Consider the following 26,321-nt stretch of genomic DNA (forward strand, 5'->3'; position numbering starts at 1 on the left):
TATATAATTAAGTTTTATAATTAACTTATATTTAGTCTTCCTAATTGGCCCAAAATATGGACTAAAGTTTTTAGGCCTAAAGATCCAAATAAAGCCATATGTTGGAGACTGCTCACTATTTCGACTGATTAGTTTATTACTCGGAATTGATGTAATATTAGATGGTTCAGCTCACGCTTGATTTGATGTTTGGATCCGAATATCCGATCTTATCACATAAAAATAAATCGTTGGTGGCCTTCACGTGGTGGATTGGAGCGACATTCAGTTTATCGAGCTGTTCATGTGTACCCGCACGTGGTCCTACGTGTACTGTTAGCTAGTAAGCCTTGGTTGACCTAGTTGATTTTGTTTCAGCCATATCTGGCCAGATTCTACTGCCTTTGCCAACTGGCCTAGTTAGTATTTACCTTAATTACTTAGGAATGGCGGAGCTAAGGAATGGTGCATAGACTTTTAGTCTAAGAATGTGAATATGGTGAAAATTTAACTATAGTCATTGTTTTTAGGTTTTCGTGTGGGCGCACCACTGACAATATACATCCGCACCTGCTTAGGACTTGGGGTTGTAAATAATTGTTGACATTGAGCAAAAAAATTAAAAGGCCAAAGTTTTAAACTTAGACCACAATGGTTCTTAGAATATTAGTTTTCGCCTACTAACATTTTTTCTTTTGCGAATTCGCATACTAATAGTGAAGTATTATTTTATCTTTATCAAATATAATTAAATAATAAAACAATGATCTGCCTCCACCAATTTTGATATTTCTAAATGCTTTCATATAAGTACCTTCAATTTTTATATTGTTTGATTTCTTATAATAAATTGTTTTTCCATCTGAAAGACTTTCATAAACCCTTTACAAGCGACGTGAAAGGACAGAGTACCTATTATAAATGTATATATGTTGGTAGCACGAACTGTTTTTTTTTATAATTTTATTAGACTATTGAAATACAAGAGCACATTTGGATTCCGAAGGAAATACTCTCTCTGTTTTTTTTATAAGTGTCACATCTGGTTTGTTCTAAGTCAAACATTGTAATCTTTAACTAACCATTTTTAAAATTTATATTATAAAATAATTATTATTATGATACTAATTAAGTATCATTAGATTATTTCTTAATTCTATTTTCATAGTATACTCACTTTATGTTACAAATTTTACTATTTCTTTCTATAATTTTGGTGAAACTTGAAAAATACTTTGACTCTCCAATATTTTAGAAATTACTTATAATTTGAAATAGATGGAGTAGGTCGAATGAGTAACTTTGGAAGATATTTTAATTGTTCAGGATGTTGGAAGCACAGAGATATATATCATACTGCTGCACATGTACCTTTACTTGTGTGAAAAGAAAAGGTTATTATGTATATATATTGAAGTAGTGTTTTTTTTAGCATCTCCAACAATTTGATATATGACTTGCTAATTTTTAAAATTTAGCAAAATATGGAAAAAAATGTTTTCCAACAGTTTACTAAACTAGCTTGCCATCTCATCCCACTTACTATCAGTCGGAGCCGCGCGCGTGCCATCGCTTGCCCGCGTGAGCTTGTTCCCCGCGCAGAGTCGGAGATTTCCATGCCATATCCCGCGCGCCGCATGCATCCACTTCCACGTGCCAAAGGACGGAGCATCGATGATGGCCTGGTGATTATGACAGCTGATGGGACAGAGTTCCACGCTCCTGCTGATTAGAGCTCATGCATAGATACGACAAGAAAAGCATAATAAAAAATTAATGAAATATGGACCATGAAATCATTGCAATGGTTCACCGATTACACTTGATGAAATATAAATGTATAGGTAATAAAAATCATAGCTAATAAACCGATTACATATAATTATTCAATCTATAAATGTATATATCATAAAAATTCATATAGCGTAGGAGTATAAATCTAGATGATGGTTGCACAGGTGCTGGATGAGGTCTTCTTTCAACTGTTGATGTGTCTCCTTGTTTCTGATATGTCTATGCACGTCAATATATTCTTCAAGTGTACGATGAGCTCAACCATGATCAGGTTCGACATTGTCACCACCGTAATCAAAACACTCGTTAGAGTCGACCCCGACGGAGTTCCTACGGCACGACACGAGGAGGTCCTGCAGTGGCGCGACGGGAAGGGAGGGAAGGCGTCCGGACCTGTTCACATGATGGAAGGGGAAGAACCAGGGTCGCGATGAAGGGAAGGCGTCGGGGTACCGGTCAACAACCGAATCTGGTGGGCCATCCTCTTTTTTTATTTGGCAAGTGAAATATAGTAATTTGTTGGAGATGGTCTCTTTTCAACTTGGTAAATAATTATAACAACTTGCTAAAACACAGGATTTGGCAAATGAAAAATAACAAACTGTTGGAGATGCTCCTGTTTGGTTTGTGAGTTAAACTTTAACTCATTACATCAAATGTTTGGATATTTTGAGATTACACAACGCATCTCAAAATATCCAAACATTTGATGTAATGAGAGTTAAAGTTTGGATATATACATGAAGTATTAAATATAAACTATTTACAAAACTAAAAACATAGTTAGAAAGTAAATTGTGAGATGAATTTTTAAGCCTAATTAGCTCATAATTAGGCAACAATTACCAAATAAAATAAAAAATACTACAGTTTTAAACTTTAACACCCCAATCATATACCCCTTAATAAAATACGTGTACAAAAGAGAAATAGACGCCGGAACCAATGGAGGATCGGACTTCAATGTAGGAGTACGAGTTTACCATCCCAACCATTCTCTCTGCTCTACCAAACGATTTTTTCCCATTTTAAGTACGTTGTGATGGCGAGCTCATCAGAAATGGTCAGTTGGCCACTTTGTAACCATTTCGAGTCACGTGTGTCTCAACTAGACAGGGGAATCCAGTAAATTGTAAACAGAGAATGTGCGTACACGTCTTGACGTCTTGTCGCTGTACATAGGACGCACGTAGGTTGATGTTTTTTTAGGATCTGTCTATTTGCAACTTGGGGCCATATCCTCACCCTAGTATCCTAATAGGTCGAAACACACAAATAACATATATATATATATATATATATATATATATATATATATATATATATATATATATATAAATTCGAGTGAAAGTAACCTAGTATCACACAGATTTGTGATTGGATCGATCACATATAAAAAGCCCGTTTGTAGGCCCAAATAAAAAGCCCATATAAAAGAAGAAATAAAAAAATAGGAAAAAAAAGCCCAAGATAACAGCCCAACTAAGACCAACTTATAACACAAGAAAAGAAAAATAGAAGGGGGTGTCTGCAAAAAGGACAACACTACGATAGAAAAGATCTCAACACCGATTGGATCTGAAATAAGCAAAGGGGAAAAAGGACGCACCTGCCGAAGGAGACTTCCAAGTCGCACAGATCTACGAAGACAACAGTTTGAAGATAAGCAAGAAGAAGATGACAGGAAAAGAAGAAGGGAGAGGAAAAGAAATACAAGTAAGTAAACAATTACATCTAATTTGCTAATCTAAACTAGTCAATTCACAAACCATGCTAAACCACAAAAAAATTGCGTGCAATCAAACTAATTACAATAATCTCGGATGCAGAAAAACAGAGATGCAGAAAACAACTCTGGAACATATCAGGTGCAGGTAGCACAGGTGCAAGTTCACAATTCAATGGATTACAAAATATTATGATTATCAAACAATTTGTATGATGACATACATGACAAAGGAAGATGGATAAAGACATCAACTGTGACTAAACACCTACAAAGCCAGGAAGATGGGATCAATGCAGATTTTGATCAACATAATACACAATTGATTCCAATCTAGGTATAGAATATGAGTTAAGTATCAAAAATTAATGAGATAAATTGCAAGAATCAAACTAACTCAAACAATGATTACTATTTTGCAGGGACCAATGACAGCACTCCTAATGCAACAAACATGGTCTAGTTCTCAGGAAGAACAGGTAATGAGGCACACATTACAGGTAAATCAAAAGTTCACAAAAGAAGCTAAAAAATAATAATTTCATATGCAGGGAGACCATAACCTGATTAATTGAACTTATGCAGCAAGACTGGGACCAACAGTGGCTACATATATACAACAACACACTGTCAGATGAAGCACAGACAACAAGAAGTAAAGCTTATGAGGTAGTAAATCTCTCTCTATATATATATTCAATGAAATACAAAAAAAAATGAGCAGGAAACTAACATACTTATATTATTGCTAACATGAAGGCAAACAAGACAGTACTACAGGAAAACAATGAGGAGAACTGGGAGCCAAATTACATATTTGAAGCAGGTTCTAATGTAAGTTAAAAAGAACGCATCTAGTATCATAAAAATGCATAAAAATTTGTATAATAACATGAGGGTTGTAAAATTTTCAAACAGGGAGATAAAGACAACTACTTGTCAAATGAAGCCTTTGATGACATTGATTTTAACAGGATAGACATATTTAAATCCATGCAAGTACTCCAGGTAACAAAATCTTTTTTGGACATAATGCAAATATTTTTTTTAAAAAAACACATACCTTAGAGAAACTAAATTATGAGGTTGATTCCACATCAATGAGTGCTGGCAACAATACATCTGCAATATGTGGAACATCTACCTGTGAAATTAAAATTTGTTATAAACTTAGAGAAATGTTTATGTTGCATTCATGCCGGAGCATTTCTTTTGTGATGATTGATTGGAAAACAAAGTGATTCTTTTATTTTCTTTTTCCTGCTCAAAATCTCAATTGGAAAAAAATTAGTATATAAAAAAAAAAAGAAAAAAAAAGAAACTTCTCTTCCCCTTCCTCTTTTCGGCTTGGAGGCCTAGCAACCCCCCCCCGCGCGCCCCATCTCCTTCTTGGGCCGGCCCAGCCGCCTTCCCCCCCTTCCCCCTCTCTCTCTCACCCGCTGACAGGCCGGGCCCCCCTGTCAGCTCCCTCTTCTCCCAACCGACGCCCCGCTCCTTCCTCTCGGTTGGAAACCGCCCGGGCCGAGCCCCGCGCCCACGATCCCCCTCTCTCCCTTTTTCCCCGCGCCTCGGAAGCTTTTGAAGAGCCCCGCGCCCGAGCCCTGTTCTTTCTCCCCCATTCCCCCTCCTCGCCTCCGTTTTCCTCTCATCCTAGCGCAGAAAAGAAACTGCCGGAGCAGCAAGCGCCGCCGCGCGTCGTTCCTCCGTTTGGAGCCCTTTTGCCGCGTTTCGTCCCCTGGGTGAGCATCGCCTCCTTCCTCGCTTCCTCCTGGTGCTCGTTTCGTTCCGTTTCTTGGTCGTTGGGGTCGGTTTCGGCGAACTCCGTCGAGCTCCATGGCCGCCGGCCATGGAGCGGGCCACGTGTGGTCTCCCCGGCCGCGCTAAGCTTGGAATCGAGTTCGCTGCGACCTCCTCTCTCTCCCGGTAGTTTCGGTTCGCAAAACCATGCCCCGTAGCGCCCTATCGAATTTCGCCGGCGAGCTTGGGTCGGCCAGCAATGGCTGCCGCCGCGCCCTCCTTTCCCTCCGGCCAGGAGCGCCGCCCCTCTCTCTCTTTTCCCCCTTTCTCTAATCTCGGCCGTCCGTTCGCGATCTGACGGCCCTCAGCGCACCATACCCCTTCGGGGGAAAATTTGCTTAAAGAGCCCCTCCCAGATTTCCTAATTCGGCCGCAGTCCCTAGCGCCTTCGAGTAAAATACGTTTTCTCTTTTAGAAAACGTATTATCCGTCGGTTAGGTCAAAATACGCTTTCGGGAAATTACAGAATTGCCACTGAACTTGTTTTGGCCATAAAATATTCGTTATAGCTCCGAATTGACCCGTTCAAATTGCGTTAGGTTCGTAATTAAATTCTCTACATGATAGTACCACTGTTTCTATAGTTTGCCAATTTTTATTTTCAGGGTTAGGTTTAATTAATTAATTGCCTATAGGAAATCGCCGAAAGGTCGTAACTTGGTCGTTTTAGCTCCGATTTTCGTGATCTTCGTATCTATGTGATCGTAGCGAATCGTAGGTTCTGTTTTTAAATATTTTATTTCATTTTTGATCTGTTGGTGTACTGTTCTAATTAAATGATTGTTTGCTTGTATGAATGAACCTGGATGCGTGTTGTTGTGTGGTACCGATCGAGCGCAGACGGTGACGTGTCCGTGGGTGATCCATTTTTCTTCGAGGAGCAGCAGGACCAGCAGCAGTTCCCCTTCACCGAAGGCAAGTATAACATAGGTTTCCCTTGTACACCTATTCACTTAATTAATTACGCATCTGCATGTGTCTAATTTGGTAACCCTAAGGACATCCTAGCTACCTGACTATATATTTATGACACCTATGGGTAGATTGCATGTGGGTAGTTTTGCTAGTGCTTTAATTAATTGTGAATTTATTATCACTCTGACTTTAATGAATATGATGATAAATGTTGGGAAAAAGGGCTATGGTGCAATTGACTTCGGTCGAGTTGACCTAGACCCTCCGTAAGGACTTCTCTGTAAGCGACAATCTGGGACTTACAGTGCAACCGTGATGGTTATATGGCTCTAACTTTAGCTCAGTAATAGGATCTCAGCTAGCTGGTTAGAGGTTACCCGAAAGGGCGCAAGAGGGGCTTGCCACTTTGGGTATAGAACTGCTTCTGTTCCTATGTGTATAGCCGTGATGGAAATGTGCCATAGGAAAGGGGGTTCTCTATATCTGCCTGCCGAGGAAACCTCGCGGCCCTAACTGGTTAGACGTGGCCTATGGAAGGCTTCATAGTGTTCCCTGCCCGCTCACCTTGGTAGTGTTAGTGGGTCTTGCAAACCCCGGGCATATGGGTAACACGACTTACGGGAAAAGTGCACACCTCTGCGCAGAGTTTGATCAAACTGGTATACTAGCCGTGCTCTCGGACATGAGCGGCCTTGGACCCTTACGGAATAGTTGGGTGTGGATGGTTATGGGAAATAACTTATGAAAATCTGACGCATGGATCGTGATGATTAATGTGGTTTAACCGTGATGGTGATGGTGTTAGCCGTGAAGGTTAACGGTGTTATTATCATGTGCTCATTTGGGCTAATCGGGAGCTTAAGCATAATTGATGATTAAATAGGATTAAAACATTGACCAATTAAAATGCTAACTGCAGTAGCCAGTGTCTGACCTCTTTGAGCCGCATAAATTCCTATGTTATGCTTGCGGAGTACGAGATGTACTCACGCTTGTTTTTTTTTCTTTTGGACAAAAATCCCGGATGGGTAACAGATGACAGCCTTTACGAGGAATTTCCGGAGGACTTCTAGGTTGGCAATCCCCCAGTCGGTCGTCCCTGTGTTGGAGTTATCTTATAATAGCTAGTTATGAGTTTATTTTCCGTTTGTCGCAGACTTTGATATATTTGTGTTGTAATAACGTTTTGTAAGACACTTGTTATGATACATTTGTAATTTGTCGACTTGTGTGCGCGACTATTCCTGGGGCGCACATGAGATTATTGTACTCAAATTTATCCTTAAATTTGGGTGTGACAAATTGGTATCAAAGCAAGGACGCAAACCTAGGTAGAAACAGTCGATTTTAGGGTTTTTATTTTCGCTTTATTTATTTCACTGCTCACTTTACTTTCTTGTTATTTTATTAAAAGTTTATACTCTTACTCACTGTTCTATTTATGTAAACATATTGATTCTAATTCTTAAAACAAAATTTATAGATGCCTCGTCGCAGCGCAGCCGCGTACCGTGCCCTCTTCGTCGCCGCCCGTGCTCCGGCAGTTGCACCAGCTCCAGTACCTGCACCTGCACCAGTACCAGCACCCGTACCTGAGCCCGAGGTCGTCGCCTCTGGTGGCGGCGAGGAGGAGGAGCCTATGGACACGGGGTCCCCTACGCCTACACCTTCAGCTCCTACACCAGTGGCGGTACCGATTCCGCAGGCTGCCGCTCCAGTTCCACCTGCGCCTGCACCACCTGCACCTGCACCACCTGCACCTGCACCACCTTCGCCTGCACCCCACGCGTCGACGGGTTCAGCACCGACGCCTCAGTACCCTCAGGTTGTTCCAGAGATGGGATGGACCTCCAGGAACAAGTTCATGGAGGCGGACGAGGACGCTCACTACCACACTCTGCTCACGGGTGTGTTGGCGAGCTATTACCCGGAGTTTGCCGCCACCGTCCGCTACCTTTGCTCGGAGCACAAGCACCCGTTGGAGAACACCTACTGGAAGGCCGAGGTGATCATCACAGCTCAGAACAACGTCGACAACTCGGACGAGGTGGAGTCCATCCACGAGAGCAGGGTTAGACGTGCTTCCGCCTACGAGAGCATAGAGGATGCAGCTCAGGCCGCGTACTTTCACTACCATGGCCGCCGTTTTGAGGCCATGCAGGAGGACAGGTACCGGTTCCTTCCCCGCAACGACCCAGATGGCAAGACATGGCATGTCCTGGCACCTCCTGCCGGCGACCCTACCCTAGATACGACTGTGAGACACGTCAGTGCCATTCAGGAGATGAATGGGGCACTGAGACAGGAGCTGCGTGTTGCGCAGCAGGCGGGGAAGCGCCTCCAGCGTCAGGTGGATGAGCTGCGTGGTCAGCTTGGACAGCCACCCATCTACAAGAAGAAGCCCCGCAAGTTCGTTCTCCAGGATAGAGCTCCTTAGATTTCCCAGTACTTTCTAGATTGACGCTAGCACGAGTATTTCAGTAATGTGTGGCATGTGAACTTTAGTGAGTTGCTGTTTGTGTTGATGAACATTTATGATTTGGAGTTTTGTTTGAATGTGGAAACATGTGGGCTTGTCCGCATGTTTCTAAACCTTAATCTTAGAAGTAATGTTGTTTAATTTCGAGGTTGGGTTACTTTATCTTGTCTCAGTCATGCTGTTTCTGGAGCAGTCTGTGATGCTTATTCAGTATCTCATTATCGGTTCAGTCAAAAATTAAGAAATTTTTATGGTGAAAACTAGACTGCTATATCTTTCATCTCCAACTGGAATCACCTCATTATCTATTCGGATCTGTGAGATATGTCCGTTTTAATCTGCTGTACCTGCGCAGACTGAGAACCAGAGCAGAACCTGATAAATCATAATTTTGATTATGTTACTGTTGGAATCAGTAAATGTGGTCTGAATAAAGTTTGTAGAGAATTTCTTAACCTTTCCAACGATGTATACCATATTCCTTTTTGGATCTGTAGGTTCTGAGATAAGCACGGATTACTGACCTGCTGAGTTTGAAACTTGTCCAGAAAACTGCTAGACTTGTTTTTATTCATTATAAGCGATGAATAATTATTTTTGGAAGATCACTAAAAGCCATGAATCTTTGTTGGAAGCAGATGGACGCCGAAGGAGCAGCCGCTGGTCGTGGACGTGGCCGTGGCCGTGGTCGTGGCCGTGGACGTGGTGTACCTGAGAATCCACCACCACCGCCGCCGATGACTATTGAGCAGCTTATGGGTATGCAAGCTAATTTGATGCAAGCTATGATGAACTGTATGAACAATGAACCAGTAGCAGCACCACCGCCGGTTCAAGTCCGTGACAAGCGAGGGGAGTTCTTGAAAGGACGCCCTCCGGTGTTCACCCATGCCTCTGATCCACTGGAGGCAGACGACTGGTTAAAAGCAGTCGAGAAGCAGCTGAACATTGCCCAATGCAGCGACCTGGAGAAAGTGCTGTACGCATCAGGCCAGCTGCAAGGACCTGCACAGGAGTGGTGGGAGTCCTATCAATATGGACGCCCGAACAATGCTCCGCCAGTCACCTGGAAGGAGTTTACGGAAGGGTTCAGGTCCCATCATATTCCAGAGGGCCTGATAGAACTAAAAGCAGAAGAGTTTCGGTCTCTCAAGCAGGGATCGATGTCAGTCAGTGAGTATCGTGACAAGTTTGCACAACTGTCACGATATGCTCCATATGAGGTGGCCAGGGACTCTGACAAGCAGCGTCTCTTCCTGAAGGGTCTGTATGATGGACTGCAGCTGCAGCTGATGAGCAACACCTACCCTTGCTTCCAAGAATTGGTGAACCGCGCTATTGTCATCGACAACAAGCGCAAGGAGATGGATGCAAAGAAGAGAAAGCTCCAGGGGCAGCCGTCGGGCAGCAACACTCGCCCACGTGCGTACCCTCAGCAGGGATTCCCTCAGCGCAGTCAAGGACCACAGAATCAGTGGAACCGTGGTCAGTTTCCTCAGCGTCCCCAGTACTACCAGCAGCACAATCACCAAAACCAACAACGTCCCCAGCAACAGTATGGCAACCAGAATCAGCAACGCCCCCAGCATCAGGTCAGCAATCAGGCACCACGCCAAGGGGTGCCCAATAATGCTCCTGGCAAGAGTGCAGCACCCAGCGGCAATCCCAATGCCTGTTACCGCTGCGGAGAGGTGGGACACTATGCCTACCAGTGCCCCAAGAAGCAGAATCCACCAGCCCAGCAAAATCAGAACAACAATCAGAGGCCTGCTCGACCTCCGTTCTCTGGGAAAGTGAACCATGTGTCCACTGACACAGCTCAGGAAGCACCTGAGGTTATGATGGGTACGTTCAACATCAACTCCATCCCCGCTACAGTACTGTTTGATTCTGGTGCTTCACATTCTTTTATCTCCCAAGCTTTTGTTAGAGTGCATAGCATCCCACTTTGTGCACTGAAAAATTCCATGCTAGTAAATTCACCGGGAGGCACCATGCCAGCTAATTACTGGAGCCCCTCCACTAGTATATCTCTAAGGGGGGTAGATTTCAAGGTGAAACCTATTGTGCTAAGAACCATGGGAATTGACCTCATACTTGGTATGGATTGGATGAAGCAGCATGGGGCAGTAATACAGTGTCAAGAGAGGGCTGTGGTGGTGACATCACCAGGTGGGGATAGAATAAGTGTGGATGTGGCAGTGCAGCCTCAGCCGACTGCTACAGTGAATCAGTTGAGTGGTGGTAATCAAGAAGACCAGGTGGTGGACGAGTTCCCCGATGTTTTCCCGGATGAGTTGCCAGGTATGCCACCAGACCGAGACATTGAATTTCTTATTGAGCTTTTACCTGGAAATGCACCCATAGCAAAAAGACCATATAGAATGGGGGTAAATGAATTAGAGGAACTTAAGAAACAGCTTAAGGAATTGCAAGAAAAAGGGTTTATTCGTCCTAGTTCTTCACCATGGGGTGCACCAGTAATCTTTGTTGATAAGAAAGATGGCACTAGGAGGATGTGTGTGGATTATCGGTCATTAAATGAAGTCACTATTAAAAACAAGTACCCATTGCCTAGAATAGATGACTTATTTGACCAACTGAAAGGAGCATGTGTATTCTCCAAAATTGACCTTCGATCTGGCTATCACCAGTTGAAAATCCGTGCAACTGACATACCTAAGACAGCTTTTACCACAAGGTATGGCTTGTATGAGTATACAGTCATGTCATTTGGGCTGACCAATGCACCTGCATACTTCATGTATATGATGAACAAGGTGTTCATGGAGTATTTGGATAAGTTCGTGGTAGTATTCATTGATGATATATTAATCTTCTCCAAAACCAAAGAAGAACATGCTGAACATTTGAGGCTGGTCTTGCAAAAGCTTAGAGAGAATAAATTGTATGCCAAGAAAAGCAAGTGTGAGTTTTGGTTGGATGAGGTCTCATTTTTGGGACATGTGGTCTCTAACGGTGGAATAGCCGTAGACCCCAGTAAAGTGCAGGATGTGCTAAATTGGAAGTAGACCCCAGTAAAGTGCAGGATGTGCTAAATTGGAAGCCTCCAACCAATGCTAGTGAGATCCGTAGCTTTTTGGGACTAGCTGGTTATTATAGGAGATTTATTGAAGGCTTCTCTAAGTTAGCAAAGCCCATGACAGCCCTACTAGAGAAGAGTGCCAAATTTATTTGGTCAGATAAGTGTCAAGAAAATTTTGAGGAGCTAAAGAAAAGGTTGACCACAGCCCCCGTGTTGACCTTACCAGATCTGAGCAAAACCTTCTCTATTTATTGCGATGCATCTCGCCTAGGCCTTGGCTGTGTGCTTATGCAAGAAGGAAGAGTAGTGGCGTACGCATCCAGGCAGTTGAGAAAACATGAGCTGAACTATCCTACTCATGATTTGGAGCTAGCTGCCGTGGTTCATGCTCTGAAGATTTGGAGGCATTATCTAATTGGACATAAGTGTGATATTTATACGGATCACAAAAGTTTGAAGTATATTTTCACACAGTCAGATCTGAACCTAAGGCAACGCCGCTGGCTAGAATTAATAAAGGATTATGACCTGGAAGTGCATTATCATCCCGGGAAGGCAAACGTTGTTGCCGATGCACTTAGCCGAAAGAGTTATGCTAATGGGCTGCAATTGACCTTCATTCCCACAGAGTTGCTAGCTGAAATAGAGCATCTCAATTTGGGTTTAGTGAACAACACTGTTGAATTGGAGTTAGAGCCCACCCTAGAGCAAGAAATCCGCAAAGGTCAGTTGGAAGATGAGAAATTAAAAGAAATTTCAGAGAATGTAGTGCTTGGAAAAGCACCGGGTTTCAAGTTAGATGAAAATGGTACACTATGGTTTGGGAAGAGAATATGTGTGCCAGAAGTGAAATCCATCCGAGATGCAATCCTGCGTGAAGCACATGACTCTGCATATTCAATTCACCCCGGAAGCACCAAGATGTATCTAGATCTTAAAGAAAACTATTGGTGGTATGGATTAAAGAGAGATGTGGCAGAGTATGTAGCGTTATGTGATACTTGTCAGAGGGTGAAAGCCGAGCACCAAAGACCTGCAGGGTTGTTGCAGCCAATGCAAGTGCCCGAATGGAAATGGGAAGAAGTAGGTATGGATTTCATCACTGGATTGCCCCGCACCCAGCGTGGGTATGATTCAATTTGGGTAATAGTGGATCGACTCACTAAAGTTGCTCACTTTTTGCCCGTTAAGACCAACTATGATGGTGCAAAGTTGGCAAAGTTATATATGGATAGAATCGTGAGTCTGCACGGAGTTCCGAAGAAGATCGTGTCTGATCGGGGCACACAATTCACGTCTCAGTTTTGGCATAAAGTACATGAATCATTGGGAACAAAGTTGAACTTTAGTTCCGCGTATCATCCCCAAACTGATGGGCAGACCGAAAGAGTAAATCAGATTCTAGAAGACATGTTGAGAGCGTGTGCGTTACAGTATGGTACCAGTTGGGACACTAGTTTACCATATGCTGAATTTTCATATAATAATAGTTACCAGAAAAGTCTTGATATGGCACCGTTTGAAGCATTGTATGGGCGGAAATGTAGAACACCTCTGTTTTGGAATCAGACTGGTGAGAGTCAAGTATTTGGACCTGATGTTCTTAGAGATGCAGAGGAAAAAGTGCGGAAAATACGGGACAATTTGAAAGTAGCCCAGTCTCGGCAAAAGAGTTATGCTGATACTAGAAGAAGAGATTTGGCATTCGAGATAGGCGACTATGTGTACTTGAAGGTGTCACCTATGAGAAGTGTCAGGAGATTTAATATGAAGGGAAAATTGGCACCAAGGTACGTTGGACCGTTCAGAATTCTTAGGAGACGTGGAGAAGTGGCCTATCAGTTAGAGTTGCCTGCGAGTATGTCGGGTATTCACGATGTGTTCCATGTGTCGCAACTGAAGAAATGTTTGCGAGTGCCTGAGGAACAAATTCCATTGGAGGAACTCACAGTTGAAGGAGATCTAACTTATGAGGAATATCCAATCAAGATCTTAGAAACAGCGGAAAGAGTCACCCGGAGTCGGGTTATAAAGATGTGCAAAGTGCAGTGGCACCGATATAAAGAAGAAGAAGCCACTTGGGAAAGAGAAGATGAGCTGAGACAATCTTATCCGTATCTCTTTGAGTAAGCACCGTCTCAATCTCGAGGACGAGATTATCTTTAAGGGGGGTAGAATTGGAACACCCAAAAACTTTACTTATTTAAAATAGATGAATTGAATTTAAATGAATTTATTTTGTGAGCATTTTCACTATAGGAAAATAAATAAATTTGGAGAAATTAAAATTTGTTATAAACTTAGAGAAATGTTTATGTTGCATTCATGCCGGAGCATTTCTTTTGTGATGATTGATTGGAAAACAAAGTGATTCTTTTATTTTCTTTTTCCTGCTCAAAATCTCAATTGGAAAAAAATTAGTATATAAAAAAAAAAGAAAAAAAAAGAAACTTCTCTTCCCCTTCCTCTTTTCGGCTTGGAGGCCCAGCAACACCCCCCGCGCGCCCCATCTCCTTCTTGGGCCGGCCCAGCCGCCTTCCCCTCCCTTCCCCCTCTCTCTCTCACCCGCTGACAGGCCGGGCCCGCCTGTCAGCTCCCTCTTCTCCCAACCGACGCCCCGCTCCTTCCTCTCGGTTGGAAACCGCCCGGGCCGAGCCCCGCGCCCACGATCCCCCTCTCTCCCTTTTTCCCCGCGCCTCGGAAGCTTTTGAAGAGCCCCGCGCCCGAGCCCTGTTCTTTCTCCCCCATTCCCCCTCCTCGCCTCCGTTTTCCTCTCATCCTAGCGCAGAAAAGAAACTGCCGGAGCAGCAAGCGCCGCCGCGCGTCGTTCCTCCGTTTGGAGCCCTTTTGCCGCGTTTCGTCCCCTGGGTGAGCATCGCCTCCTTCCTCGCTTCCTCCTGGTGCTCGTTTCGTTCCGTTTCTTGGTCGTTGGGGTCGGTTTCGGCGAACTCCGTCGAGCTCCATGGCCGCCGGCCATGGAGCGGGCCACGTGTGGTCTCCCCGGCCGCGCTAAGCTTGGAATCGAGTTCGCTGCGACCTCCTCTCTCTCCCGGTAGTTTCGGTTCGCAAAACCATGCCCCGTAGCGCCCTATCGGATTTCGCCGGCGAGCTTGGGTCGGCCAGCAATGGCTGCCGCCGCGCCCTCCTTTCCCTCCGGCCAGGAGCGCCGCCCCTCTCTCTCTTTTCCCCCTTTCTCTAATCTCGGCCGTCCGTTCGCGATCTGACGGCCCTCAGCGCACCATACCCCTTCGGGGGAAAATTTGCTTAAAGAGCCCCTCCCAGATTTCCTAATTCGGCCGCAGTCCCTAGCGCTTTCGAGTAAAATACGTTTTCTCTTTTAGAAAACGTATTATCCGTCGGTTAGGTCAAAATACGCTTTCGGGAAATTACAGAATTGCCACTGAACTTGTTTTGGCCATAAAATATTCGTTATAGCTCCGAATTGACCCGTTCAAATTGCGTTAGGTTCGTAATTAAATTCTCTACATGATAGTACCACTGTTTCTATAGTTTGCCACTTTTTATTTTCAGGGTTAGGTTTAATTAATTAATTGCCTATAGGAAATCGCCGAAAGGTCGTAACTTGGTCGTTTTAGCTCCGATTTTCGTGATCTTCGTATCTATGTGATCGTAGCGAATCGTAGGTTCTGTTTTTAAATATTTTATTTCATTTTTGATCTGTTGGTGTACTGTTCTAATTAAATGATTGTTTGCTTGTATGAATGAACCTGGATGCGTGTTGTTGTGTGGTACCGATCGAGCGCAGACGGTGACGTGTCCGTGGGTGATCCATTTTTCTTCGAGGAGCAGCAGGACCAGCAGTAGTTCCCCTTCACCGAAGGCAAGTATAACATGGGTTTCCCTTGTACACCTATTCACTTAATTAATTACGCATCTGCATGTGTCTAATTTGGTAACCCTAAGGACATCCTAGCTACCTGACTATATATTTATGACACCTATGGGTAGAATGCATGTGGGTAGCTTTGCTAGTGCTTTAATTAATTGAGAATTTATTATCACTCTGACTTTAATGAATATGATGATAAATGTTGGGAAAAAGGGCTATGGTGCAATTGACTTCGGTCGAGTTGACCTAGACCCTCCGTAAGGACTTCTCTGTAAGCGACAATCTGGGACTTACAGTGCAACCGTGATGGTTATATGGCTCTAACTTTAGCTCAGTAATAGGATCTCAGCTAGCTGGTTAGAGGTTACCCGAAAGGGCGCAAGAGGGGCTTGCCACTTTGGGTATAGAACTGCTTCTGTTCCTATGTGTATAGCCGTGATGGAAATGTGCCATAGGAAAGGGGGTTCTCTATATCTGCCTGCCGAGGAAACCTCGCGGCCCTAACTGGTTAGACGTGGCCTATGGAAGGCTTCATAGTGTTCCCTGCCCGCTCACCTTGGTAGTGTTAGTGGGTCTTGCAAACCCCGGGCATATGGGTAACACGACTTACGGGAAAAGTGCACACCTCTGCGCAGAGTTTGATCAAACTGGTATACTAGCCGTGCTCTCGGACATGAGCGGCCTTGGACCCTTACGGAATAGTTGGGTGTGGATGGTTATGGGAAATAACTTATGAAAATCTGACGCATGGATCGTGATGATTAATGTGGTTTAACCGTGATGGTGATGGTGTTAGTCGTGAAGGTTAACGGTGTTATTATCATATGCTCATTTGGGCTAATCGGGAGCTTAAGCATAATTGATGATTAAATAGGATTAAAACATTGACCAATTAAAATGCTAACTGCAGTAGCCAGTGTCTGACCTCTTTGAGCCGCATAAATTCCTATGTTATGCTTGCGGAGTACGAGATGTACTCACGCTTGTTTTTTTTTCTTTTGGACAAAAATCCCGGATGGGTAACAGATGACAGCTTTTACGAGGAATTTCCGGAGGACTTCTAGGTTGGCAATCCCCCAGTCGGTCGTCCCTGTGTTGGAGTTATCTTATAATAGCTAGTTATGAGTTTATTTTCCGTTTGTCGCAGACTTTGATATATTTGTGTTGTAATAACGTTTTGTAAGACACTTGTTATGATACATTTATAATTTGTCGACTTGTGTGCGCGACTATTCCTGGGGCGCACATGAGATTATTGTACTCAAATTTATCCTTAAATTTGGGTGTGACAACAATCAATTCAACAGGTCACAGAGTTTAATGAAAGAAATGGAAGCCAAGAACTTACAGAAGAAGAAGTTGAAGAGTTCATCAGGAAAGAACAGGAAGCAGCTGCAGATGGAAACAATGCAGATACTAATATCAAGTACACACCCCAAATTGGTATGGTATTGAAACCAGAGAAGATGCACATCATTTCTTCAGCTTTTATGGCTTCATAGCTGGATTTGAAGTGATAGTTACTCATACAACACGAACTACAAGTAAGAAAAGGAGCAATGAAATATACAAACAAGAGATGAGATGTCACAGATATGGAAAACCATCAAAGAAGAAGACAGATGAGCAAGAAGAAGAAAAACAGATGAATGATGAAGCTAAGAAGAAAGGGGCAAAGAGGAAAACAAACATACAAGTGAAAACCAACTACCCAGTGCTTATGGAAGTGAAGATAGAAAATGATAAATGGAAGGTTGTAAGACTAGAACTCGACCACAATCATGAGCTCAGCCCACAGAACAGGAATAAACTATTCAGTGGAAGGAAATATATGACAGATATGGAAAAAGCAATGATAAGGACACTGAACAACAATAACATACCAACAAGACAAATGATTGCAATACTGTCATATCTAAGAGGAAATGTCACAGCCCTACCATATAAGAAGAAAGATGTGCAGAATGAGAGAACAAAGATAAATAGGGAGCTAAAAGGAAATGACATGAACAAAGTTATGCAGTACTTTATGCAGAGGGCAGCAGAAGATCAAACATTCTTCTACAAAATACATGTAGATGAAGAGAACAAAGTGAAGAACATATACTGGAGAGAAGGCATATCACAGAAATGATATTCAAAGTATGGAGATTTCCTAAGTTTTGATACGACCTACATGACAAACAAATACAACCTTCCATTTGCGCCAATAGTAGGAGTATCAGGATATGGACATACACTTATATTTGGATGTGCATTCATCTTAGATGAAACTATAGAAACATTCAAATGGTTGTTTGAAGCATTCCTAGAATCTATGGGAGGCAAGCATCCAAAGACAATTATTACAGACCAAGACCAAGCCATGAGAGCAGCCATAGCAACAGTAATGCCCGAAACAATTCATAGGAACTGCTTCTTTCATATAAAATCAAAATGCTACAACAAGAATGGAAGATGCTTTGCAGCAAATGAAGGCTTACCAGAGAGATTTGAAGACATAGTCAACAACTCAGTAACAGAAGAAGAATTTGAAGACCTATGGCAGAAAATGATTGCAGATTATAAGCTAGAACATAATAAGTACTTCAACAAGATGTGGGAACACAGGAAGAGGTTAATACCAGTATACTTCAAAGACTACTTCTATCCATTTCTTCAAAGCATAGGAAGAAGTGAACAAACCAATGCTCGGTTGAAGGACAACGTGGGACCAACATACAACATAATCACCATGAAAGAGTACCAAAGAATCATAGATAGAATTGGAATAATGGAAAAAACTGAAGATAATGTGAGCAAACAGAAGAGACCTAAAGAACTACAGACTGGATACAAGATTGAGTTACAAGCAGCTGAGCGATACAATAGGAACATATTTCTAAAATTTTAGTTCCAGCTAAAAATGACAGAAAGACTAAAATACAAAGAGATAGAAGATGGAAAATGCTTTGAGGTATGGCACAAGTCGAACAGAGTGCATCAGCTACAAACAAATAGGAAATATATAGTCCTAACAGATCTTAACAAAGGAAAGGAGGAATTTAGTTGCATCTGTGCAAAATTCTGCAAGGATGCAATTTTATGTTGTCACATACTAAAAGTTATAGTAGAAGAAGAGATAGATGAGATACCTGAAAAGTATTTCATTGACAGATGGAGCAAGAAGGAATAAAAATGATAATAACGCAATCAGATGAAACGCCTGAAACCAATGAACTGCTCAGATTCAATATGTTATCTAGGAAAGCAATATTGCTGACATCTAAAGGATTAAAGAGGGAAGAACTTATGACTTACCTTGATGAAGAATTCAACAGGATGGATGAAGAAGCTCTTGAAGAACAAGATGATTCCACAAATGATGAAGAACAACATAGTGAAGACATTGTACATCTAGAAGATTCAGAAAGGATAAAGAACAAAGTAAGACCAAAGAAACCAGTAAGACTGAAAACAATAGTAGAAGAAATCAGAGAGAAGATGGCTACAAAGCAAGCAAAAAAGAACAAGAAACCAATAAACAGAAGTAAGTGATGACAAACACTATACATATTCGTTACAAATAGATGGAGTAACACCTAATACTATGCATAACTAATGACTAACATTGAAAATATAGGCCCCTCAGGAAAAAGCAAAAAGAAGCAGAAGCAAGGTCATGAAGATAGTGCAAAAGAAGATACAAGGACATCAGCAAAAAAAGCACTAGCGCCACAAATGAGAACATAAAATAGCATATATTTATATTCCAGAATTATTACTATGATGTAAGAAATATTATATTGAATCTCGTCGAGAAACTTCATTCCAAGGACAATACAGCATGTGAAACTAAGTTTGGTTTACAATTCCAAAGGCAGATGCAACTGCCTACATGAAAGAGAGAACTATTTTAAAAGAAATGATCCACAAAGATTGCGAACTACTACAATCATCAAGCACAGAGCTCCTGGAAAGATTTAGTCCTAATAAAAAGCAAATAAAAACTATCATAATACAAAAAATAAAACAATTACGAAAATAAATTTCAACTCATACATCAAGTTTGTAGTCATAAACACGATACTTCATGCCGGTGTTCTTGTGATGAAAAAAGCTCATTTGCAATCTTAACTCTGATTGATGGAATATCTTGATGACTGAACATGTTGCATAAAAGGACCCTAGGAGAATTCCAATACTCAAGAAACATCATAGCATATATGCCAGAATCAGACCTAGACAAAAATAGAAAATATGTTTTTTAAAAAACCCCTCAAATACACTTATAGTGATAATATATATTAGTTATACCAAACAAATATATATAAGTACTATACAACTAGGAAGTAACTGATACTGAAACTAAAATAAAAATCTAAAACTAAAATGAATAGACAAAATAGAACAGAGACTAATGTCTAAACTGAACTAACATTAAAACTAAAATAAAAAAAGAAAGTAAAATAAACTGACAGTATACTTAACAGAGACCGATGACCTACTCCACATACAAATACAACACAAGCATAAAACTTAACTGCAACCTAAAGAGAGAAAAACAAGGACACACTAAACTTAACTAAGAGTGAGAGAGAGAGAGACAAAATAAGACCGAATACAAAAAAATGTATCAAATAAAACTGATACTGCAAGCAACATCCAACATGGATAAAATTAAACACATGTTTAGCTAGGAACAACAAGCTAAGCCAACATCAAAAATTAATTGAGCACCTTAACATAAAAAATAATCAAGGTATAAGCATTTTAAAAAAATGTATATGAAACTACAACTTATATATTAGAAATAAGCACAAGCCAACTCAAATCATGAGGTGTACAGTATAAGCATAAAAAACATAGCACAAAATCAAAAGACATACACACACCTAGTAACCCAAGAAAAGTTCATGCCTATTGCTGAACTTTTCTAATTGTGCTCTGAATCTTTTCCTTAGGATGCTACTAACAGTATTTTTAGAACACTAAGGTATAAACTAACTTCAATATTTTAGCATGATCAAAATAAAATGCAATGCTACTATAATCAAGGTCAATGTAGCATTTTGATGATAACAAAAGCTACGAAAAATAGACACAGAAACATAAAAACGAGGCTAAAGAAACCAACTAGTAATATTATATACTATTTATAGCAAACAAATACATATAAGTACTATACAACTAGGATGTAAATGCAAAATATCAAACTTCTTCTATAGAATGCCAAAAAGAAAGAAAATCTGAACAAAAAACAAAAAAACAAAAGAGAAACCACAAAAAACAGAATATTTCTATAGATTGCAAAAACAAAAAAAGACAAGTGGTGTTAACCAAACAAACCAAACAAACACAAATTTAATATTACCTGCAAGACAACATATAATGTTACCAAACTACCCTTCATTTTTTAACTTTGAGTGCAAATACTACACTAATACTAGAACTCAATCAAACTTACATCAATAAAATCTATAAAATACAGAATACAATAAACTGTAAATAAAGTAGACCTACACTATAACTAAGAAACCTATACATATAAAACAATACTGAAAGCAGCCAAGGACATCTAAAATAAGCTAATCAAACACAGAAGATTAGAAATGACTATAAAACTAAAGCAACAGTACAACAAATAAAAACATATAAAGAACTCACGTATTATCTAGAGGTTGCTCAGGAACTTTAGGATACTCAATACCAAAAAGTTAAAATCCATGTCAACTTGGACAAATTTGTCCCAATGATACGGAAAAGAGTTTATCTGCAAAAACATCAAAAGCAAGTAACATGATCAACCTTTTAAAACACTAAAAATTAATACAAAAACATAAAGAAAATAAAATATACATACAAGCCTGTGCTCAATGTCTTGATGATACTAGGAATTCCGATCATAGTATGAATCAAGAAAAACAAAGTGGCGATCCTTGATATCAACTACAAAGACAAACCAATGCTTCTGGTGCAATATAGGAAAAAACAACTAGGAAAAAAGGTTACACAGTAAACAATAGGACCAAAAAAAATATAATAACTAATACAGAAATTTGAAAAAAACATACCATATTAGACTGAGGCAAAGGCCTAGCCTTAGCAGACCTCCGAAACGATCTCATCAATAGATCCTGGTCAGCTTGATCAAAATCAAGTAATAGATTATCCTAAAACAAATCATAATAAAAAAGAATCATTGACAACTAGATTAAGTTTTTTAAAAAAGAGAAATAAAAAGAGAACTATGAAAAAACTTACACCAATATTGGAGAAAAAGTAGTGCCTTTTAGAGAAATATGGATGACCATTAGGTTTTGAGAACAAGCTATAACAGAAGCATGAAACAACAAAGGTATTCACAAATCCACCAGGCTTTAATGACTCTCCAAGGGACCAGAAGGTGCAACGAACACCAGACAAAGAAACCGCATCTTCACTGAAACAAGGAAATAAAAAATCATAACAAAAGATATATTTACAAAAAAGAATATATGTACATATGTGTGTGTGTATATAAATTTACTTATGAAACTCTGAAGAAGCCAACACACAGAGAATCTTGTAGTTATCAACTTCAGATTTATTAACTTTGTAGAACTTGCACTTATCAGTTTCATAATCACCACGGAACAAAGGACCAGGGTTAACAAAACGCCTGGGACCATGCAAAGGAACCTTTCCACCTAAAGATAAATCTTGAGACTTGGGCACATAAGAATGACTTAACCGAGCATAACTAGGCAAAGTACCATCAGACGGGACGGGAGGCTGAACAACAGGAGAACTCCTGCTAGAACCATGCAAATCCAATTTACTATTGTATAGAGCATTGGACTTCTTGGTCATTTCACCAACATTTTGAACAAAATTTTTGGAACCAACAACCTTAACATCAGGAGACAACTGGAAACACAAAATAATGCAAAAAAAAAATTAAAGTACAGTAAAGGAAAATTATAAGAAAGACAGGGGTGATAGCAAAACCTAGATCAGGACTGGCATGAAAGATATAAGGCAAAACCATACAATGTAAGCAAAAAATCTAGAATAAAAATACAATAAAAACAAAACTACTAGAATCAATATTCTTAAAGTGAGTACTACTTACATAGATGAAAACTATAAATTACACATTACAAAGAATTGTAACTAAAGTTGAACAAAACTGTAACTAGGATACCAAAACATACATTGTTATCTAATCTTTAGGTGCTAAAATCGATCAATACCCATAACAAGTATGAGGCTATGATATTTCATAAATATCCTATTAAGAGTGAATAGAACTAGACATTCAGAGAGCTACTATCACAAAAAGAAGACTTAATGTTCCAACCATTGACATTCAGAGACGAAGATCATCTACAAGAACAACTGATCAGACTTCCTGATTGGGGTTTCTATAAACTTCATATAACCAATTCAACATTAATCCAACTCACTTCTAACAGTTCACCAAACCCAAACCCCAACACAGGGCATCCACAATAAATCTAAAAAAAATAAAAAACATAGAGATCTCCAAACAAAGATATGACAAACAAAGATCTAAACAAATGGGGAGCAGCAAGGCAAGAATCATGCCTCATGCACCCGCTACAGACATTTAAATAAGGATTAACCTAGCGTCCCAATGCCACTGCTTGGGTTGTCAAAACAGTAAACATACTGATGCAATCTAATTCACGAGATTTCTTCTAATCCTAAGTAGATGAATCTAAGTAGGAAGCAGCAACCACTACATTTTTGCCATTCCATTTCTAAAACCATGATCAGCCTCACAAAATCAACTTAGAAATCAACACATCGCTAAAACTGAGATTCAGAAACAACATATGCAATGTAGCAGTAACAACCACACAAAAAACAAAAAGGAAAGAAGAAGAACAAACTAAATTATAGGAATGGAATGAAAAATATAAGGCAAAAACATATAATGCCAACAACAAAAAAAAAACTAAAATAAAAAACAGAACTATTACAACCAAAATTCTTAAAGTGAGTACTACTTACATAGATGAAAACTATAAATTACACATTGCACAAAACTATAACTAAAGTTGAATAAAACTATAACTAGGATACTAGCAGTAAATTATAACAGCAGAAAAATAGTAAAAGTTAATTAACAATAAAGAGTACCTGCTCTCTAGATCTTGATGAAGAACGAACATTACCACCAGAACGACGAACACTTGAACTACGAACAACCTCATGAGGAGAAGGAGATATCTGAGTAAAATCTAAAGTCTGCATTACCAAAGCAGCCTGGAAAAATAACAAAATAAATGAATAAAAAGAAAAAAAATAAATAGAAGTGAGATAACAAAAAGAGTAAGAACACTAACACTAGAAAATGCCAAGCCAGCTTTCTTCAACAAACTTCCACTCTAAGAAAACAAGAAAAATCATAATCAATAAAAACATATGAAGGTAATAAAACTAAATCAGAAGAAAATAAAAGGAAAAACTCACCTTCCGAGGAAAATATCTTGAAAATCCAGGAACAGAAGCTGGAGAGATAGATTCAGGAACATATTTGTTCTCAAGATCAACAACTTCAGTAACTGGAGAACTATCATGTCCAATAGACACTAATTTCTTCAAAGAGCTTTTCTTCACAGATTTCAAATTAGATACGTCGACAAGAGGATTCTTAGAATTTGATAGAACTTTTGAATTAGTGCCACCAAGATCATCAATAACTATATAAAAATTAAAATAAGCAAACATGAGATCATATAAAAATACAACATATAAAAGCAACAGGATTAGACAAAAATGACATACCTTTAGCACAATTATATGGAGAAACCTGAACAAATTATGTTAAAAAAAGGAATTCAAAAAATAGAGTATAACTTAAATATCAATAAAACAAGATACAAACAAACAAATAAATACAGATAATACATATGACAAACATACATCAGTGGTAGATTGATGAAGTTTGAACTGTGAAGGATGAACTTCTTCAATATCCGTATCAAACTTAGCTGAAAAAATATAAAAGAAGACAAGTGAAAACCAAAAATATAAGAAAAATAAGTAAAAAGGAAGATTATAGAAAAAAGGAAAGTCAAAACAACATAAAACCATACCTTTACCATGACGAACAGAAGGCATATGACCAACTTTAGGAATAACAGGAGATGATTGAAGACCTTCATCATGAGTGGCAGATCGATGAAGTTTGAACTATGAAGGATGAACTTCTTGAATATCCAGATCAAACTTAGCTAAAAAATATAAAAGAAGACAAGTGAAAACAAAAATATAAGAAAAATAAATAAATAAATAGGAAGATTATAGATAACAAAAGGGAAAAAAATTAAAACATACCTTTATCATGACGACCAGAAGGCGTAGGATCAGCTTCAGGAATTACAGGAGATGATTGAAGACCTCCATCATCATAACCAAAATTTTCATCCTTTTCAATACCCTCAGACAAAAGTTTAATAACCTCCAAAACTAAATGCTGAGACATCTTGGTAACAGAATACACATGCTTCCAGAGCTTGATAAAGGTCAATCTCATAACATCAGATAAAGCATTCATTGAATTCACATCAAAATTAACAGAAACACCACAGTTCAAACAATGCTTCTCAATTAGGTTGCAAATACCATCCTTCAATTCAGCAGGAAGTTTACAACGAGCATAACGATCAAGCTGACTAACAAATTCAGGATCAATATGCTGGTCACAAATCTGAGGAAGTAATCTCATATCCTACAAACAAATAGAAATGCAATACAAAACTATAGTTACACAAATTGAAAGAAAACAACAACAAAAGAAAAAATGAATAGAATATCAAATCACCTTAGCATAGCAAGTCCTTGAATAATCCATAATAGGATGATAACCATAGCAACCTTCTTCTTTCAAATCAAGACTTGCATAACGAGTAATCATGTCTTTCTTCCAAACTAAAATTCGAGGAATAGTAGAAGGAACTTGATTGGAACCAAAATCAACATGATCAAGATATAGAACATAAATAAGGAGAAAATATTTAAATACAAATGAAAAGTTTCATTAGAAATAAAAAAAACAGAAAAAAGAAAAAAAGAAAGAAAACTTACAACAAGGAAATATAGACAACCACCAAGAGTGGCTTGGTGAGTAGATTTGCAACCCTTCAACTGATTGAATAACTTGATGTACTCAACCAACCATGACAATATAAAACCACACCAATCATAAGATCGAATCTTTTCAAGGTCTTCAAAAATGCCAAAGAACCTTTGACTTGGAACAACAGAAGAATTGGGGCAAAGAAAGGTACTCAATGCAACAACAATGAAACAAACAAACATATTATCATCTGACAATTCTTTCTTAGAAATAAGGGCCTCAGAGAAGTAGCTAATAGGTGGTACGCTGTCCTTCCCAAACCTTGACAGTAAACATGCTTTGCCAGAGGCATAATCAGTAGGAAAAGGCTCACCACCAAAAGGAAGATCAAGAACTAAATGAACAGCCTCCTTGGTAAGAGATATCACTTTGCCATTAACAACTATATCTCCAGAGTTGAAATTGACAAGACGAGCAACCCAATGAACAAAATTTCTAGGAACAGAACACTCATCAAACATAAGCAAAGATCCAAACCCATACTTCTGAATCACATCTTGATGTTTAGTTGAGAGAGATTTTGTCACACTAGAAAAAGTTGAAACAGAGAACCTTGAAAAACCAACTTTAGGTCTAGGATCAGGCTTCTTCTTCACTTGAAATTAA

The 26,321-nt window shown here is 39.7% G+C and overlaps 2 protein-coding genes across 2 annotated transcripts; one reads left to right on the forward strand and one right to left on the reverse strand.

Annotated features, from left to right (window-relative positions):
- Positions 3,167–26,316, reverse strand: LOC8064568. Its single transcript, XM_021445965.1, has 21 exons — positions 25,401–26,316; positions 24,914–25,307; positions 24,673–24,810; positions 24,500–24,567; positions 24,362–24,386; positions 24,047–24,276; positions 23,920–23,961; positions 23,714–23,839; positions 22,095–22,474; positions 21,830–22,007; positions 21,640–21,738; positions 21,429–21,560; positions 21,233–21,338; positions 19,628–19,806; positions 18,887–18,982; positions 18,211–18,791; positions 18,070–18,125; positions 16,935–17,124; positions 4,563–4,643; positions 4,063–4,105; positions 3,167–3,413 (listed from the first exon to the last, which is right to left on the reverse strand). Exons 3-12 carry the CDS (start codon positions 24,695–24,697, stop codon positions 21,456–21,458), a joined length of 1,278 nt encoding a protein of 425 aa, XP_021301640.1. The 5' UTR covers positions 24,698–24,810; positions 24,914–25,307; positions 25,401–26,316; the 3' UTR covers positions 3,167–3,413; positions 4,063–4,105; positions 4,563–4,643; positions 16,935–17,124; positions 18,070–18,125; positions 18,211–18,791; positions 18,887–18,982; positions 19,628–19,806; positions 21,233–21,338; positions 21,429–21,455.
- LOC8064567 (protein FAR1-RELATED SEQUENCE 5) lies at positions 17,166–17,720 on the forward strand. The gene has a single exon (XM_021466068.1). It carries the CDS (start codon positions 17,166–17,168, stop codon positions 17,718–17,720), a length of 555 nt encoding a protein of 184 aa, XP_021321743.1.

The sequence above is a fragment of the Sorghum bicolor genome, chromosome 8 (assembly GCF_000003195.3).
Source record: "Sorghum bicolor cultivar BTx623 chromosome 8, Sorghum_bicolor_NCBIv3, whole genome shotgun sequence".
Lineage (NCBI taxonomy): Eukaryota > Viridiplantae > Streptophyta > Magnoliopsida > Poales > Poaceae > Sorghum > Sorghum bicolor.

Bases quoted from the DNA above. Each gene is read 5' to 3' on its own strand.
- LOC8064567 (XM_021466068.1), top strand. From the start codon at position 17,166: ATGAGATGTCACAGATATGGAAAACCATCAAAGAAGAAGACAGATGAG.
- LOC8064568 (XM_021445965.1), bottom strand. From the start codon at position 24,697: ATGCCTTCTGTTCGTCATGGTAAAG. The intron at 24,568-24,672 runs GTATGGTTTTAT...ATATTTTTTCAG, and splicing joins TTCTGTTCGTCATGGTAAAG to CTAAGTTTGATACGGATATT. The intron at 23,962-24,046 runs GTGAGTTTTTCC...TTGTTTTCTTAG, and splicing joins CAAGATATTTTCCTCGGAAG to AGTGGAAGTTTGTTGAAGAA.